The sequence below is a fragment of the Protopterus annectens genome, chromosome 3.part0, assembly GCF_019279795.1.
Source record: "Protopterus annectens isolate FY-2018-M chromosome 3.part0, PAN1.0, whole genome shotgun sequence".
Taxonomy (NCBI): Eukaryota; Metazoa; Chordata; order Ceratodontiformes; family Protopteridae; genus Protopterus; species Protopterus annectens.
Window position 1 is genome coordinate 783,329,555 of NC_056731.1, and position 19,944 is coordinate 783,349,498.

General features: G+C 39.6%; 1 protein-coding gene across 2 annotated transcripts in view; it reads right to left on the bottom strand.

Annotated features, from left to right (window-relative positions):
• Positions 1 to 369: 369 nt before the first annotated feature.
• Positions 370 to 19,944, bottom strand: part of LOC122796554 (tubulin polymerization promoting protein) — a 739,680-nt gene continuing 720,105 nt past the window's right edge. For both annotated transcript variants that reach the window (XM_044065128.1, XM_044065127.1), the window contains exon 4: positions 370 to 3,623. In XM_044065128.1, the coding sequence (XP_043921063.1) occupies positions 3,423 to 3,623 (201 nt within the window). In that variant the 3' untranslated portion in view covers positions 370 to 3,422. The remainder of the gene's footprint in view (positions 3,624 to 19,944) is intronic.

The window sequence follows — 19,944 nt, forward strand, 5'->3', positions numbered from 1 at the left end:
GGCTATCCCCTGGGTGACTATATAATGCTGCCTACAGGATATGGAGAAGTATAAGAACACTGCTGCCAGGCACGGGCCCTGAAAGTAATTATGGGGAGTCTCAGACTGCATTACTGAAGGTAAGCTAAGGGACTTTAGACTCTCGAGTTTCTTTCAAGGGAAAATACATGTGTGTTCACTGACCCCAATTTCAAGAGAATAAAAGTGATGGTTTGAGACTTCCCCATTATCCTGTCAAAGTTTTGGAAAACAAAAAAGTGAATTTACAGACTTATGCATAATGGCATATTACTCCTAAAATACATCTGTACATTAGTTCTGATTAAAATAAAAATAGAAAACAAATACTTCAGCAACAGATTACAGAAATTCATCTAGCAAAAATCAAAAATATAACACATTTATGAGCTAGAAGCTCACTGGAAATTACAGTGCTTAGCAGTCAAAATACACAAACAAAAAAACAACTATAATACAGACGTTTATTTGGCAACGTGTTTGGCTTTCATTTCTATCTTTTAGAATTTTCAAAGCAAGCAGACAGTACTTGTTTAGTTATGGTTTACCCCTGAACAATATAATGCTTATTTCTTGCCCACAGATGAATAATGAAGAGGGGTCTAAATGCAATACTTCATTAATCAGCTGTGTCATACCTAGCAAGGTTGTATCCCTGTCCTTTGGAATGTTTAGTTGCATACTAACACATGCTACTTTAGCATTTCTAAAACATAGTAAACACACATTAGACTTGTACATCACTTATTCTTTTATTACTTAAACCAGTTAACCTAGAAGGGAGTGACCTTCCATTTAAATTAATTTTATCACTCTTTGCAGACTCTTCATTAGAAGTGTACATTAATAAAACATACCAGAGACATATGTCAAAATATAAAAATCTCTTTAAAGACATATTCACTACAAGGAAGACAAATTAAGTTGAATTACAGTACTTCTGTCTTGCAGTCGCATCTTACTTTTAAGGGAACTGTTTTTAAGATCGTACCAGAATGAGGTTTCCCTTGAATATCAAGTAAAAGATTGCTACTGGCATTTTGGAAGGGTTACATCGAGTCTAAGTGGTAATGGGATGATAAGCATATTTATTTATTTATTTTTATTTTGCATTTGTTAACCGGGGGTGTCTGAGCTGAAAAGGCCCTCATATTAAGGAGCGAAGTGGCTGGAACTGGTACTTACTATTACAATAAGCCCTCTTTATAGCCCATTATTCATAAAAACAGAAATTGAAATGCGCTTTTCAGTAGATGTGCACCAAATTTGTGTCTCCCCTTTCCCAGTGAAAACAGATGCCCAGTCATGTTTTCTTTTAGCTAAAGAACTGTGTTTCCACTGTACATTATTAGAAATATGTTTTGTGACAAATTAAATAGCAATGTCAACTTGTTTTAACTTGGAAACAACAAAACTAAAATCATTGGCAATCTGCTACAAAACGGTTTACATGTTTATATAAAAGTGAATTTTTCTGCTAGCTATAAATAAACATACAACAAATGGCAGGAAAGACATGACGGTGTGTGTCTGTGTGTGTGTTTGTATATTTTATATGTGGTTCTGGTCGCATCAACTTTGTTTTTCAATAATCATGAAAAGCAATAGCAACAGCCTCTTAAATGAAATTCAGTTTAATTTCCCATTAAATGTAACTTCAGTCTGAAAACAAAGCTGTTACTCACTAGGTCATCTGAAAACAGTGACAGTAGTAGTACAAAGAACAAGAAGGTAATCCTAGATACGTCTACCATACATGCTACATTTGTACTCAAGACGACAAGATTAAAATACTTTATTTTACACACACTAAAGTTCAGGTCATCAAGCATATATCTCACTTTACATTGCTACCCTGACCCATTCCACACTACTTTGGGACTCTGCTCCCTATCGAAACAAGTACCACATCCTTGGATATCCACTGAGTCTTTTTCTTTACATTTCTGTCCTGCTGCACTTCTAATGTTACTTTATCCTCAATCTTGCAGAACAGGAAAATACCCAAAGTAGTGCTGGAAAGGTGTGAAATTTGTAGTACTGTTTTTGTTGCATACAAATGAAAAGAACTGTGTTAACTGGATTGGCCAACTCTCCTCTAATAGTTTCCTGTTTCACAAAAAAATCATTTTCTGATAGAAAAAAAAAAGGAAAGGCTCAGCAATTCCCGGGTTGCACTACTCCAACTCCAACTATGTATCTGCAGAAACACAATGTGTTCTACACATGAACTGGCACCAACTCAAATGATGCAGTGATTTTTCACTGTGATACTTGGAAAAACCTAATGCGCCTCGAATTTTATACTGTTAACATCAAGGCTGTCCCAAACCAAAAACACCCAGTGCCCACTGGAGTTAGCCTATTTACTGCTACTACAAAAATGTGATGTTTGCTAAATGTATGCCTGTCGATTTAAACGACTCTCGCATTTGGAGCCAGAATTACAATTCTTTTCAGATCTGACTGGATACAGTTGGCCTGATACAAAGCCTGAACAGAGATATTAAGTAGCACAAATCATCTCGTGCAGCAGACTTTACATCCACTACATCTCATAGTGACTCTTCACCATCTGCCTCTCTGTTCTGTCCATGTACACCCAAGTAATGACTTACAAATAATCGATTAAAATGGCACAAACTTAGATAACGCAGTAAAACGGAAATGTCAATGCAACTTCAATGGCTTCCACAACAGTGCTACTTAAAAGAAGCTGGAATCCATCAATTAGAAAATACATCAACAATCTTTTTGTTTTTCTCTAAATGAGTTACTAAAACTACGACTAAAAGTATCCCAACACACTTTGTTTATTAATGGCAGGCTCTGCAATGATGTTCCATGTTAACTCCATGATACAAGTTTTACAAGTTCACAAGCCCAGACAATGGCATGAAAATATCAAACGGGTGTTTCTGGTTACCCATCATTGCAGGCACTTAGGATTACTCTTGCTGTGGCTTGTCTTCATCTTATTATCCTGTCTAGATATGCAACATGAACAGAAATTCAATGCTACTATGAATTCTGCACTGTGTTTTACATGACAGAGACACAATTTTTGAACTCTAGTACAGTTTAAGAAATAAAATGCAGTTTTGATTTTTTTTTTTTTACTGCTTTTCAATCTTAATTTTTCACATTTTTGCTTCAATATATATAAATACAACAGTAGCAACTAAGGCACAGCTTCAGTCAAACACCACAGTAGATAAAGACCGTCAGAAAAAAAAATTCAAACTCTCCGCTACAGTTGTTATTTGTCGCATTAGAATCGTACATACTTAGCCAAAGGAAACATGGGAATGTAACGAAGTGGCAGAGAGCTGAAAGTTTGACTTCTGTGTTGACGGGCATTTCCTTTGGGCATTTTTGGACAGTACATATTGCTAGCACATTCTTCACAACAGTTTACTGCCCTGTACTTTTTTTTCATATGTTCCAGCGTGCCTGTAGCCAGAGACATAGCCTGTATTATCCACCAAGTCTTCTCGTCCAGCTTTGCCTTTCCCTTTTCCTGTCTCATCAAATCTCTCTTTATGAGAACCAGTGAACTTCGAAGTGTCAGTGAGTCTTGATACAGTTGGAGATTCAATAGTTTTCTGCAGAAAAAAAAAATGTCTTTGTTAAAAGCAAGCTAAAAGGTATTGACTCGACCTACTTCAATGCAAGGGTGTAGCCAGGCATATTCTTTGCACTCTAAATAGTAGAATTTTTTTTGAACCTGTTAGAAACATTGGGGCTTTATCAACCATATGATGCATATAACCATCTAAATTAATGATTCTAAAAACATGTATATAGCTTGCTTAGAGACAGGATTGCAAATCTAAAAACAATACATCTGAGAGTTTCTGAATAAGCAGATGAAAATGTTACTTGCATTAAGTTTGGTATCTGGTGGGAACAGCTCAAGTGATGTGACCACTTTTTAAATGCCAGGTAGATTGGGGGGGGGGGGTAGCAGTAAGCATCTGCGAGTACAACAGGGAATTCACTGGCTACACCCCTACTTCAATGTGCCCAACAGTCAGGCTTTGAGAGATTTAAGATGCACCTGGGCGTATATTACTGTAAATTATTACAGCCAACAAAAGTATGTACAGTGAATTTACCTAATCAGCAGTACTCACATTTTTACACACTTTTTATTTACACTAGTTCTTCATCTTTTAGGCCAAAAGAGACTATTCGTTTTATTTCATGGCTCCAAGAGTGTGAAAAAAATTCTTAAAAATGCTTATCTAATCATATAATCTTGGCTGGGTGAGGATCAACCATTAAGTTAAAATATGAATGTAAAAATACGGAATGAAAGTAAAGCATATTATGTTTTTAAGATGCTCTACCCTTTGAATTCCACCTGGTAGTGACATGGTGGGATTACTTAGAAATCATGACTAGTTAGGACCCGAGCAGGAAATTAAGATAAATTCACACATTTCACTTTTTAATTTCACCAAGTGCTTTTTACAATGTTTTCTATCATCATGGCAATCCGCATGCAGCAGGATATCTTTTTTTGCAATCTTATTTTAAGAGACATATTATTATCCCATTTTCAGAATTAAAGGATACGCTTTCTGATCATTTTGGCTTACCAATTAGAAAACATAGCGTCAACCAGAGCGCTTCTTTAATCTCTGTTTTCAAAGCATGGATGACATCTTTCTTCCTTAAGCAGATGACTTTGATAAGGTAGAAGTGCAGAGCCAAACCCTGTCAGTGTTCACCAGTTTAACTTTTCTCCTATTTATCAAATACAGCTCACAGTTTGTCAGACACACACACCCTTTTCTCAGTAAGTATTCTCCCAGTAAGGTCAGCAAGTTTCTAAAATCACTTCTATGTCATGCGGGATCAAGTATTGTATAATACAGTAGGAAGTAATTTCTTTACAAGCATCTGACTCTGCTCTGCAGTGGCTTCACAACAATACTGCACATTATACTGTGCTTGCTTTCTATAGTGGCAACATGTACCTTTATCAAGGCTTACATGACCAAAGACAAGAACTATGAACTCTGGAGTATAATGAATTATTACAGCTTCTTCTTCTTCTTCTTTCGGCTTTTTCCCGGTTAGGGGTCGCCACAGCGGATCACCTCGTCCGCACATTGAATGGCAGTGGAGTTTTACGGTGTCGAGTTGCCAGCCCGGCGCCCAACCTTCCACAGAAGGTACACTCACACGCACACCTAGGGCCAATTTAGAGTGTCCAATCCACCTGCAGCATGTCTTTGGGATGTGGGAGGAAACCGGAGCACCCGGAGGAAACCCACGCAACCACAGGGAGGACATGCAGACTCCGCACAGAAGGCACCCCAGCCGAGGATCGAACCGGAGAACCTCTTGCTGTGAGGCAGCAATGCTAACCACTGCACCACCGTGGCCGCCCTATAATGAATTATTACAGCAATTTAGGTTAAAAGCGTGAACACCACACAGGTTAAATTAACTTATTTCAATAACTTCAGTCTTTCATATGCGTGCTTCTAAATTGCAAGAATATTATATATTTTCTTAACATTATTATTTATGGACAAGATACAGTTACTGTAAATGCTCTGAAGGCAACTTCTGAGTACGAGTTTTCAGACTATTTTAAACAGATACTGTAACTTTAAAACTGTCATTTTGTTATGCGGTGAGGTATATAAGGATTGTCAGCATGTTTACCAATTCTGATCAAGTCCTATATGTTAGAAAGGATGAAAGCCCTACACAGTTTTTTTCTTTTTGTGTGTGGATTAACAACATTTTTGGGTTTGTGCTTGCTGCCTCCTGGGTTCTTTGAGCTGGTACAGATTTGTGTAGTTTTGGTTTAGATACTGGTTTGGGCCTGCACTTTTGCCATTACTGTTTCTGTGAGTTGCTTCCAAGTACAAACGCAGTACCAAGAATTGTTCAATGGAGAATTGTGGCAGCAGTTCACCTTTGCTTTTAACTCAATAACCCATCGACTGTGTGAACAAATTGGTGAAGGACATTCATCTCATCATAGGTGAACTTACACGACTGACTTGATTATGCAGTCACTTTTGTGACATTGTAAGACTGATTCCAGTGGGGATATTGATGGTTGTAGTAAAGTGGAGGTAATACAGACCAGTGGAAATAATCACGCTGTTCAACTGACAATGGATCTACAATGGACAACTCAGATGCTGTTTCACAGCAGGAACAAAATGCTTATCAGTACTGGATTTCTTACTATTGATGACACTTGTATCCTTTAAGATGAAGGGATGACTTTACTTCAAAAAGCAATCTTGAGTTTTGATTTTCTGAGTAGACGTGACATTAAAGTTGTTATGGAACGTGTTGAAGTGGTTTTAGGGAACAATTTTATATACTTTGAGGGGGAGGCATTTATGCAGATTAAGGGTGTTTCAATGGGTGCTGCTTGCACTTCCATATTTGCAAATTTAGTGATGTTTGCCTAGGAGAGGAAATATACATTTCCATTTGATTATTACAAATGCTGTACATTGTATTTAACTCATTCACTCCAATGGAGCTCAGGAAATAAAACAGCAGTTGTACACAACTAGTAATCCAAAAATGGCAGAAACAGTTCACCCAGACTCGAGACAGAGAATACCAATGCTTTCTTAAAATGTCGCAAATTTATTTTCAATAAAAAACGCCAGCACACGGAGCCCAAAAGATCAGGTTAAGCGCTTGGATACACCAGATGAAAGCGCTTAACCTGATCTTTTGAGCTCCGTGTGCTGGCGTTTTTTATTGAAAAAAATGTGCGACATTTTAAGAAAGCATTGGTATTCTCTGTCTCGAGCTCAGGAAATGTAATTTGTGCTATAACGTCCAATGGGAAGCCTTTTGACAGAATCAACTTTCAAACAAATGATCATATCTCTGGAACCATAGGGTTATGAATTAAGAATAAATAGCAAACTCTTCAGCACATGCTATCTTTATAGTGGTAGTATTCTTCAGGTTCTAGGTCTTAAACTGAATTTTATAAGTCACAGTAAACACAGTAACTATTACATTTGTAATATTTTGTAAACAACTTACAATATCTCAGCAACCCCTCCAGTTACACACATACTGTCAAGCAACATTTTGTCCATCTAAGAGCTTTCATATGAGGCTAAGGAATTCTGTCCGTGTTACTTGGTTGTTGTGATATTTAGAAAAATGTGAAAATTACATGTATATAAATTAATATCATAACAACAACAGTTAATATCTATTTACTTGCACTAGGCAGAGGTCAAGTATTAATGCAGTTGAGTTTGCCATTCTTTAAGCTTTAAGATAAAATCTTTTAAAACCTTGTACATAACATAGTTTTGGATTTATCAATGTAAATATGAACTAGCAATATTTGACTCCTAGAGGTGTCAGTAGGAGTTAACTGCAGATGCACCTGGAAGCATCACTCGGATATAATGAGTTACGCTATCTTGATGGCATCTTTATTCTTTGGAATGGTCTACAAGAGTGTATTGAGGTTTTTTATGAATTTCATCTATGGGACAACATTTTTAAAATTTACCCACCATTACGATAAACATGCTGTTAATTACTTGGATACATGAATTTCTATGGCTGATGGGTATCTCTCATCCATCATTTATTGTAAGCCCACATTTAGTAACAGTTATTTGCACTTTGGGAGTTTTCAACTCCTATATATTGAAGAAGGGTAATTCATTCATTTAACATGCACGTTAGCATAAATGTTTTTAGACAGAGGATACCCTAAAATGTTTTTTGACATTAGTGATGAAATTAAAGAAAAGAGGAAAGCTGATTTTCCACCAATATTGACTGTTGGTTTACAGAAAAAGCTTGTCAATGATACACCTAGGGACATGACAGAAGGTGTAAGAAATTTTGATAGGGCCCTCGTTTTGCAGCACAACTCTGAGTCAACAAGTCAAGAGCATAGTTAGTAAGACTTGTGGGTTAAAACCCCCATTTTGTATTTAAGACTGCAGACAATATCAAGAAATTATTGGAAAGAAAGCAAATGTGAACGGAGAATGGGTGCGGTAAGATGAAAAGTACACAAAAATGCAGGCTTTGCAAACAATGTACATTTACTACTACAGAACACGAACTGTACTGGAAGAATATATATGGAAGGGTCGTTCTTCAACACTTTTAGTAAGGGTTTGGTCTATCTGGCCATTTGTAACACCTGCTCAAGTTATGTAGGAAAAGCTGAAAAGATGTTCCATAAAAGATTTTACAAACACATTTACGACATGGTGGCTGTATGATTATTTTTGGTGATTTTTAGTATGAGTTTTCACCAACAATTTTAAACAGATGCCATAGCTTTTAAACCACAATTTTGTTATGAGATGAGGTTATATAAGGATTGTCAGCTTTGGTTTCAGGCACCTAGGCAGCGGGACATTTCCCTGTGATCAATTTGGTTGGGGACACAAGACTGAAATAACATGCAGCTGTTGGGACATATGGCTGTTGTGAATTCCCCGTGGGCAAAGAGAAGAATGCGGTGCCATGCCCATAACTTCAATAATCAAATGCACAGGGGGAAAATAATGTCCATAGTCCCCAAAGTGACATGAGATAGCAGGCAGTATGTCAGGCATCAGCAGCAGGCTGGCCAGTGGGTATGTCAGTGGCAGTAAAGAAGCACTGTACAGTGGATAGTGCCTTTATAATTTGGTGTGTGTGAACCACTACTCCACATTCACAGTGTCTATGTGACATTATCTAAAATGCATACTGGAGCATAAATGTGACTACAGTATCATGCAGGATTTGCTCCATGCTGTAGCACACTTCTACATGTTGTAGTTACATAAGCATGTACTGTATACTGAGCACAAGACTCATTACTTTTTCTGTTTGCATACACTTGGTTATTAAAGCTGTGGGCATGGCAGTGTGTGCTTCTCTTTGTCCACAGGGAATTCATAACAGCCATATTTCCCTGCAGCTGGCTGTATCTTCAGCCATGTGTTCCCAACCAAATGTATCACAGAGAAATGCCTTGCTGCCTAGGCGCCTGAACCCTGTCAGCTTGTTGGTTACCAATTCTGACAAAGTCTTGTGTGTTACAAAGGATGAAAACCCTAAACTTACCCCCCCCTTTTTTTTTCGTTTCTTTTTGTGTGGATTAATAAGATCCTTGGGTTTGCAATTGCTGTCTCCTGGGTTCTTTCAGCAGGACCAGATTTGTGCAGTTTTGGTTTGGTTAAAAATAATACTTCTATAGGATAACATATCAGGCTGCATTCTCAACAGTGTCAAGAATGCACTACCTAAGTTTCTACTCAATGCCTGGAGAAACGCCACTGTCTCTCCTGTACACAAGGGTGGCCTCACTACAAATCCAGGTAATTAGAGGCCCATCAGCCTCACCATTCTTATATGCAAAGTTATGGAATGTATCATAAAATAACTTATTGATGCAGACATAGGCAACTTAGCTGAGGTAGACTACACTCAGTTTGGTTTTGTGAAGCTCAGGTCTTGTCTCTTGAATGTAGTAAACTCCTTTGAAAAGTTTACAGAGGCTGTGGACAGTGGTCATTCTGAGCACACTGCTTATCTTGACCTGGCTAAAGCTTTTGACACTATCCCCCCATGCAAGTGACCTTGGAAAGTTAACCAAACTTAAACTCCTATGCTGTTCACTAGTTAATCTAATCCAAAGCAGCTGCTGATACCTACTCTAAATGTAAACCTGTATCTAGTAGAATACTGCAGGAAATCAGTGCTGGGCCCTTTCTTGTCTGGCATTTATTCAAGCCAATATCTCTGAAGTGTGGTTGACCAAGTTTGCTGCTGACTGCAAACTGGATACTGCTATCCACTCATCCAAAAATACGTCATACCTGATGTACTGAAAAGGGTCCCAACCTATTGCAAAAAAGTGCAGTAGCGTTCAGCAAAAATATGGCTCTACCTCATATATTAAAAGTGGTACTTCTCTTCAAACAGATACAGTCGTAAGAGACAAAGGAACTTACATGGACAACTTTTGTCTCATTTGATCATTATGTTTGCACTATAGTGAGAAAATCTTATCTGGCCCAGTTAATTTCCAAGGAAAAATCTTCAAGATCCAAAGTACTTATCTTGCCACTGTACTCCTCTATCAAACCCATCACTGAATGGACTGCTCCCTTTGGTATGTACAAATCCAAGCATACATCTCAGCTGGAAAGGTGCCAGTGATTTTTAACCAAAAAATGTAAAGGCCTTAAACTCTGACTATTCTGATAGATTAGCACAACTCTGTTTTATACTCAGTAGCCTACCAGCTGCTCCAAGGTAACCCATGTTAAAAGTTTTGAGCTATGAAAAACCCAGTCTTATGACTTCCTATTTCTTAGCAAAATCCGTGACTCTACAAACACCCACTCTAGGGACCTAAATTTCCATCAACAAATAAGACTCACTGGAGGGATGGGTTCTTAACTCGAAGTATTTCCAGTCTACAGAATAAGTTACAATTACAGGTCAAGCAAAGTACTACTTTGTCTGCCTTTAAGGCTAGTATTGATGAGGGGATAGATGTAAATAAAATTACACCAGGGTTACCATGTACGGCCCTGCTTGATTTGGGAAGTGGGCACTATTAAGTCCTAGTAAACTGTGGCAGGAACTTTTAAAGGTGTCTGCTTAAAGGTATATATGGCTAAGCCTTTGCAGTCCCTGTGATTGCTTGCCTAATATTATTCCTATGTGCAATTACTGTACTCTTCTATGGCAGACACCATTCTTGATTGGCTGACAGGATATTTTATTAAGGTATTCAGTCAAAAACTGTTTTATTAAATACTTGTATGAAATTCAGTAAATTTTGTCTGATATTCTGTGACAAGTGAAAGCGATGACATTTTCAGTAAGGGACTTGCAATGTTTTCCTTTGAGATTTGGGGTAGGGAGCCCTGAGACAAGAATAGGATTAGCAGCTGAGACTAGGGGTTCATAGACGGAATTAAACCTAAGCAGCCAGAGATGAAGGCCACTGGTTCCAGAGTTTCCATAATCCAGTAACTCTTTAATGTTTTCTACAGTCAATGTGGACATATTTTCCTGAATTGGAAGAGTAGAAAGAAAGATTCAGTGTTTCTGTTTTGGTGCACTACATGACTTGCATGTGGCTACTAAGACAGACAAGGGAATGGTTGAATTTTTTCATAAATACTTTAACAGAAATTTCAGGACCAGACAAGGAAGATGACAGCATGGACTTGCTTTACTCAACAAATATGATCACCTCACCCCAAAATGCCTGAAGTTTGCTAACAAATGTGTTTTCTTCCACCTTTAACACATGAGTTTTCTATCTCCCAATGGCCTTTCTTGCCTTATTCCTAATATACAAGTACTTTGGTCTACAGCAGCACTTTGGATGTTCTTTCCACTTGTTCCTTGAATTAATTATTTGAGTAGATGCTACAGAACAGTAGTCATCCAGGTTTGCCTGACACACCTCCCTTCTCTTTCTAAAGAGAAAATGCTCATTTGGTAATGTAGTAAGTACTCTTATGAAGCGAGAGAAAGTGGTGGAAGGATCTTTATCACATAACATTTTCTTTGGTAAGTGGATATAAACTCCATCAGCAAGACTGCTGAAATTGCTCCTGGCTCTCATAGTAAATGGAACTGGATTCTTTTGTCAGATCAACAGCACAAAAGAGGGGAAATGTTATTTAGGTTAGGAGGAAATACTTGCATACTGTGACTTTCTGTGGTTTGGTACTCTACAGCAACAAAATGAGAGAGAGACAAGCACCCAGGTAGAAGATGGGCCCAACCCTTAGGCCTTCAGGAACATGGACACCTCGGGGATTGGGGAAGACCACCCATCTGTTTGCTTGAGAACCTCGAGGATGTCTCCGAAGGCCACTTCCTCAGGCGGAAGTCTGGGGGAACCCCATCTCCCTCCTCAAAATCCATGTCCTCAGTTAAGGACTTTCTGGGGGAGTCCAAGTGTCTCCTCTTACACATTCTCTTCTGACGGGGCTCTTCCACAGTGGGCTCAGGGGAGGACTCGGAAGAGACGAGTACCCCAAGTGGGGCAATGCTCACCTGAAGGTGCTAGTGGGAGGGCTGACCCTCGATGGATGATGAGGCTTTAGCACCCAAACCTGAGAAAGGCTGGGGATCTACAGAAGATGGAGAGGAAGCTGCCAAAGTGGAGAAAGTCCACTCTATTGGCTGGAAGGCCGATGGACTGGATGAAGCTTCTGCCCCCTCCCCAGAAGCCAGGGCCATCTAGGAAGGGAGAAGGGACTCCAACGCAACAACAAAACCCCCTGAAGATATCGTCCCTGAGCTGTCCAGTGCTGAAGCTCCAAGGGGAAGGAAATGGTCTGAAAAATCCAGGCCGGAACTTACTCCCAAGCAAACCAACACCTACTTCTCGGAGGCAAGGTGCACTCAGATCCGAGGGCAATGGAACAGAGCCGGCCAGGGACCCTGACGGTGTTGAGAAGGGGGTATACCGGACATCGTCGGCCTCACATTTGGAAATCTCTTGGTCCTGACGTGTGGGATTGGAACAGCAAGGTGGAGTCCTGCAGATAAGGAGGGTCCTCCCCTAGTCACCTGGGCAGGGGACGGAATTTGACCCTTGAGGAAGATCCTTATCATCCTATCCATGTCTGAGGGCAGTATACTTCTGGAGAATCAGGGTGAGACTGAACAGTGACCTGACCTAGCAGGGGATCCGTCCCTGGAGTCCACAGCCCTGCCCTATGGTCCTGGGAAGGGAATCTACTCCAGAACCATATCTACTCCAAACAGTCAGATCCAACTTCCTGGAGGGCTGAGGGGGGGAACCTTCAATTACAATAGTATCCATTAGAACTGTCAGATCAGACAGTTTAGTTGGGTCTGACGGTTTGGACGGAGTGCCAGTCAGATCTGACAAACTGGCCAGATCTGGGGATGGCTTACGCCTGCTCAGAACCAAAGGCCTCCGCTCCGATGAGGCCTTGGATCTGAGGTTCTCGGAATGGCATATCTTGGATATGAAACCGAAGAGACTGGACTCAGTGCTGGGGGTCTGCGATTTGAGAGTCTCACCTTCTTAGATTGACAGAATGAGAAAGAGTACTTCCCCAAGGGAGGAAGAGACCTCTTTTTAGGTTCCTGAGGGGGTTTGGAAAGGGAGCCCAAAGGCAGAGGACCCCTCTGAGCCAAGTCCTTCAGAAGAAGCTTATTGCGGTGCTCTACCAGGGCCATGGGGTTGAATGCGGTACAAATGCCGCATTCAACCTCCAGGTGCGCCGCCCCTAAGCAATAAAGACACTCCTCGTGTGAGTCAGAACATGGCATCTTCCCACTGCATGAGAAGCATCTCTTAAACCCAGAGGGTATAGCAGCCATGCAGGTATAGTATACACACACACACACACACACACACACACACACACACACACACACACACATGCTCAGGCTATAAACACTACCAACACTAAAACCCCTAACTAAAACTTACAATTACAATTTACAACTAACATCTGTTTTTTTTTTTTTTTTTTTTTTTTTTACCCCTAATGGAAAAGAGGGTGGAAAACGAGAACCCTGCCTAAATAACAATATTACAGCATGGGAGTGAAGGAAAATGCACTAACTAAAGATTAATTAAGACTATGTGAAACTAAACTCAAGGACAAGAAAAAAAAAAAGGAATAAATAAATAAATAAAGCACTTATTTGAAAGACTAGCCTGAGCTGTGGGATGACGTCCAGTGCATTTCAGTGGAAAAAGAGATCTGGGGGATAGAAGGTGGCAGGGGATAATGGAAAGGGGAGGACCTTGAGCTCTGGATCTGTCTTGACAGTTGCCGGGTTGGATCCAAGGTTAAATCCAAGACCCATTTGTGATGAATAACAACACAGACAGCATCAGATATAAGGAATTAACATTTTATAACATACATCAGGAGTACTGCAAAGCAAGAGTCTGAAAGGTGATGATAGTACTACAATCCCTATTCTGTGGTTGTACTTGTATCCTAAATGCCTTACTGCACCTACAAAATTAGTATTTGCATTTTTTATCTTGAAATTTACTTTAAGTGGTATACACATGGCAATTACAGGTTTTGTACAGTATTTTAAAGTAAAATAAGTCTTCTGTTCATTTTAACCAGACAGATTGATTATACTCAGTTTGGATTTGTCAAAGGGAGATCATGCCTGTTAAACCTGGTGAACTTCAAGACAGTCAGACGGGCCCTGGATGAGGGGAATTCTGTGCATACAACCTACCTAGACTTAGACAAGGCTTTTGACACTATCCCCCACTAAGGCATCATTGACAAACTCACCCAGCTAGGTATCAACCCATATATATTGTTAGATGGGTCACTAACTGGCTCACTGATACAACACATATAGTCAAAATAGGGGAATCCACCTCCAACAGCAAACCTGTAACCAGTGGTGTCCCAAAGGGATCAGTCCTGGGATCTCTACTGTTTGAAATCTCTTTCTCCGAAGTACAAGCAAAAACTAAATGTCTGTGGCTGACCAAGTCTGCTGATGACTGCAAACTGGGAGGGGACATAAAATCTCCAAATAATGTCAACATTCTATAAGAGGGTGTTACACAAACAAATGACTGGTGCCAAAGTCATGGCCTTAAACTCAGTGTAAAAAAATTATCATCCCCTTCAGTAAGAATGATGTTCCTGCTAATTGCCACATCAATAGCAACACCCTAAATAGACACAGTGGTGAGAGACCTGGGCATACAGGTTGACAGCAACCTTAACTTCCATCACCATGTCTCCACAGTGATAAGAAGGGCATTCTATACTGCTAATCTCATAAATAAGGGCATTGCCTCCAGAAACAAAGAAGTTATAACCTCTCTGTACTCTTCCCTCAACGACCAATAACTTAGTAAAACGCCCCTTTTGGTATGTACCTTTCCAAGTAGCTGCAGCAATTGGAGACACCACAAAGGTTCCTCACAAGGAAAATTCAAGGTCTTCAGCATCTGTTCTATGTGGATAATCTGAAATCACTGTCACTTTATTCCGTTTCTACAAACTACTCAAGAGGCGATCTCTGCCTTGCATACAAGGCAATCTCTAACCCTGCTTTATTGAAATGCTGCATATCCGTAAGTCAAACGGTACACTGGTTACTCACTCTAAATACCTCAACCTGGTATGCGACATTAACAGAACCAGCTGGAGGGACAAATTTGTCTCCCAGAGGTTACCACACCTTTGGAACAGACTCCCACTTCATGTCAAACACAGCACCTCACTGGCCCTCTTCAAATGCAGTCTGGATTGGATGGGTAACCATAAATTCACCCCAGGGGTTCCACCTGTGTCCCTCTTCGACATGGGCAATAGGTGCTGATCATGGAAATAACGGTAAAACGTGGCTAGGTTTGTAAGGGCCTTAGGGCCATTAGCCTAGAAACTTTCTATGATCCTATGAACATTTCAGATTGGTTCTAGGCTTCATTCAGCTCAGCAAGCCATATAAATGGTATCATTCATCTGCCGCCTCTGGTCCTGCCAAAGGGAAAAGGATAAGCCTCAAAAAGAAATCTGTCTTCATTACTAGGTGATGGTTGACAAGATAGTGGTCTCCTCTGGTTTTTGTGGAAGGCTTGATGGTTGGCGGGCACTGGGGCAAAAATCATAAAAAAAGGTGTGGAATTCTTGTAATAAACTTTCAGGGTAGTCATTTTGTAGACCCTTCTGTCTAACTGCTGTATATTTGGATTCATTTGTCTCATTTCCATTTGGAAGTGTTCCACATTCAGTTTTATAAATTCCATTTTGGATCACAGTTGCCGAAATTCACTGTAAACAGTTCAGACGGTGATGCTCCAATAGACTGTATATGAAAAATCTGACATCAAAATGTTACGTTTTTATTTATTATATGTATTTATTGTTTGATAGCTTGGTTAGTCTCACTAGAATAGTGCCTCATGTTTTGGCTGAGTTATACGTTAAAAATCACTTTCTTCACATGCTGCTTCCATTTTCTCTATCACACTGCTGTGCAGTTATAACTTTGTGAAACTGACATGAATTTTGCAAAGCAGGCATTTCATACACCCTTCTATCAAGCTGTTATGAGCTGTAGAATTCTATCTGTAAATGCTACATTGAAATAATTTTAGTAAATTTAGGTCGTGGCAGAGTTAAGGCCATCTGTTGAAAAAAAAAATTGTTTTTGCATGTTTTATAAGCTTTCCATTGCAACCTTTGTGCTTTTTATATCTAGCCTCTTACTTTTCCCTGATAACTTATAGATTTTTTTTTTGTTATGACATGCAGATTCATACTGCAGAATATTCTTTCACTGTTTTGTCAACATGAACAGCAAGGGAATTAAAGTTGGATTCCAAAATGTATTGAGTAACAATGTAGATAGCCTCTGGCATCTAGCAATAATAGTCAGACAAATAGCCCCCCCCCCAATAAACTGACAAACCAAGGAAAGAATATTCTACAGCAATATCAACACCAAGTTTACGGAATGCCAACTGCACAAAGTTAACACGAAGTGAGATTCTGAAACAGTTCAGTTAAAAGAGTATCACCTATTACTTAAGTAGTTCAATGACTGGAAAAAGTGCCTTATAACCACTGATAATTCTCAAAGCTGGATATCTACATGTCAGCCATAACACTGTATGCATTTAAGGGTAGTTTCCATTAGGCATTCAGTATTTCTAGCTGAAATTCTGGGGAAGGCAACATGTGGGGCTGCACTACACATGTGCAGTTAGAAAACTTTGAGAAAGTAAATCTGGAGCTTTCCTCTGTATATAAGGGAAATGTCTCATACATGGAACTACCATGCATGTGCTTGGGTACACCCCACCACCTTCAATCATAGTGATCCAACCTTTGTGTGGGAACTGGTACTGCAGGCATGTAGGCTGCACCCAGGTTAATGTTTGTAGATGTGGAGCTCTTTTTCCACCCAATCTGCTGATTAACTTAATGGGCTACACTGTTAGAACTTTTTCCTGGGTGCTCACTTCCGATAGAAACATTCTAAGATCCTTTACATTTACAGCCTTATTTCTGCTTTGGAATCAGGAGAACAGCCTAGAGTATTGCTCCTCCAAGCATAGATTGTTTTGGATTCCAGTCACTAATGGTGGACAGTGAGATTTTGAAGGCTCCGACTGAATGCGAGCACATTACATGCATGGAATACATCTGCTGCATGGCAATCAGATCGGTCAGTTTTCATTGCTCATTTAATAAATAAAATACACACACGCACACAAACACACGCACGTACACACACATGCACGCACTAATAAATAAGATAGCTCATTTTTCATTCAATTTCATAACAAATTATTAGTTTCAATACATGTCATTAACAGCATTTGCAGCTTTTTACAAATTACACTTTCTTTTTATGAGCGGTATAACGCAAACACAAGCTATATCATGCATCTCTGTATCTCTGCTACGGATTAGATTAAACAAACTATTCAGAAATGGAACTCCAGATGCATATTTAGCTAGATCCAGTAATTGCAATAAAGATTAAAGTATATTGCAATTCAAATAAACAAGGAAATTATTCTAATAAAAAGGAAGCAAGATGAATCTGCAGTAACATGTTACTTCATGGCAAAATGAATATTAAGACTGTACTTTTAAAGAAATAGTCTCTTTCTTTTTAGATGCAACTTTATGACCATAAAAGTTGTGTCTCTTGCTGCTATCTTCGGATTATTACCTCCATTTAGCTATTTTACAGATTTCAGAATGATTTACAATAAAATATAGATTTCAGATGGATCTAACATTTGGCAAGTACATTATTCTGTAGTGCAAATGCCTGCCCAAAACTGAATTCATATATCAAGAAAGCTGCAACAAATTTTCCATTTGTAAACTGCAGTATAATCCACTTCAGCATTTTAATATGTTTTTAACCAAAGATACCTGGTTCAAAATCTATACAGGCTTCATGCCATACCATCACAAAACTAACATAACAATCTTGCATTGATATATTATTTAAATGTGTGCAAAGACAAAGAAACATATTCAGTGTGTGTGTGTGTGTGTGTGTGTGTGTGTGTGTGTGTGTGTAGATAGGTGAAGGCTGCCAGCCTAGCTAGATAGAATTTTGTAGATAATTATGTCATTTGTAAATATTAATAGAAGCCACAGGCTTGTTCTCTTAAATAAGAAAATTGTATTGGATGTTGAACTTCAGAAATGTAACCACATTGCACTCTGCTGGAGGAAAGCTGATAAGTCAGGCATTGTATAATTGTTTGATCTCAAAACTCGGATCTGAGATGTCTGGATGAAGGAATTCTTCCTATTGTTTTGAGACCAGAGTTCATTGCTAGAATTTACATGTATAATGATGTTTATTGCTGTGTTTCATGACCAGGTGCAAGCTTACTAAGAAATGTAAATGTAGAGTTTCTGTCAGCCTGGGAACCAGAGAATTGTTAAGAATGATGTAATCTAAAATGAGTCAGCAGGATGTATTATCAATTTAAAGGACTTTCTCAGAGACAGAGGGAGAGCATTTTGCATTTGTCTTGAGAACATCCAACTCAACAGCACTCTATCTGTGCTCTGTATGTAAGTAGGATTTTAGACTTTAGTCTCTCTCTTATTGGAGATCTGGAGAGAAAGGGAGAAACAAGCCCCAGAATGACTGATCTCTGTGTGCTCTTAAGGGAAATTGTACTTTACTGTGTGTGTATTTGTTACCCTTCCCAATGTGGATGCCCCTCACTGGTGTTAGTGGTGAGGACTGAGGCTCCTTGATTACTGGGCCAGTGCACGGGGGTCACATATTAATTGTTTGGCAGTGGTGGGATATCCGCACCACATATTAATTGGTTGGCAATTGGCTTGTAGCAGTGTGGATAGTGAATTCCTGTAGCTTGTGTACAGTACTCACTGAGGGAGGTTTTGTACTCTAAATCAACCACGCAGTAAATATTCAGAGTTCAGATAACAATTGTTTTATTTCTTTTGTTAGCTTAGTCAGTCAGTCAGGGAGAGCAGGCAAGCATGTCAGCAGAGCTGTATGGCAAGCTGTCAAGGAGCCAGTTGGCTGAGATGTGCCAGGCTAAGGGACTGGTGGCATGGAAACTTGACTTGGGTAGCATGATTGCAGCTTTGGTCACAGCTGCATTAGAAAATAGCAACCAGGAGGGCAATCAGACAGGCTGTGGAGGTGTACAATGCTCAGAATGGACAGCTCAGCCTTCCTGCAGAGGAGTTAAAAATCCATCTGGAGCTAGAGAGACTTCAGTTGGAGGCCAGGCATTTGGAAACAGAAGCAGCAGAGAGACTGAGATGTCTACAGGCTGAGGAGAATGAGAAACTGTTGACGCCTGTAAGTTGAGGAGAAGGAAAGGCAGAAGAAGCACGAAAAGGAGATGCTGACTTCGCCAGAGTCATGGAGGTAATGGGGAAGGGAGTAACCGGACCCCAGAAGCACAAAAGGTCAGTACATTTCTTCCACAGTTTACAGAGGGAAATCATTCTGATAGTTTCATTCATATGTTTGAGAGGGTATGTAAACAGTATGATGTTGACCAAAGGTTCTGGTTACGGTTCCTGACCACCTTACTCCATGATAAAGCTGTAACTATGTTGTCCAAAATGTCTGACGTTAACTGTTTTAATTATACTGCTGTTAAGAACCGTTTGTTAGAATTTTTTAAGCTAACACCTAAAACACAGAAGCAAAGCAGATGAAAGTGAGTGCAAATATGTTGCTGAACTGAGCACTTATTTTCATAGGTGGGTGAGTGGATGTCAGGTCACCACTTTTGAAGGGCTGGCAGACCTTTCGGTGAAGGAACAAGCCCTTAGCACTTTGGCTGAGGACATGAGGCTTTGGTTAGCTTGAAAGACAATGTGCTACTTCAGAGGAGTTTGGGAAGAAGGGAGACCTATACCTAGCAAGCAG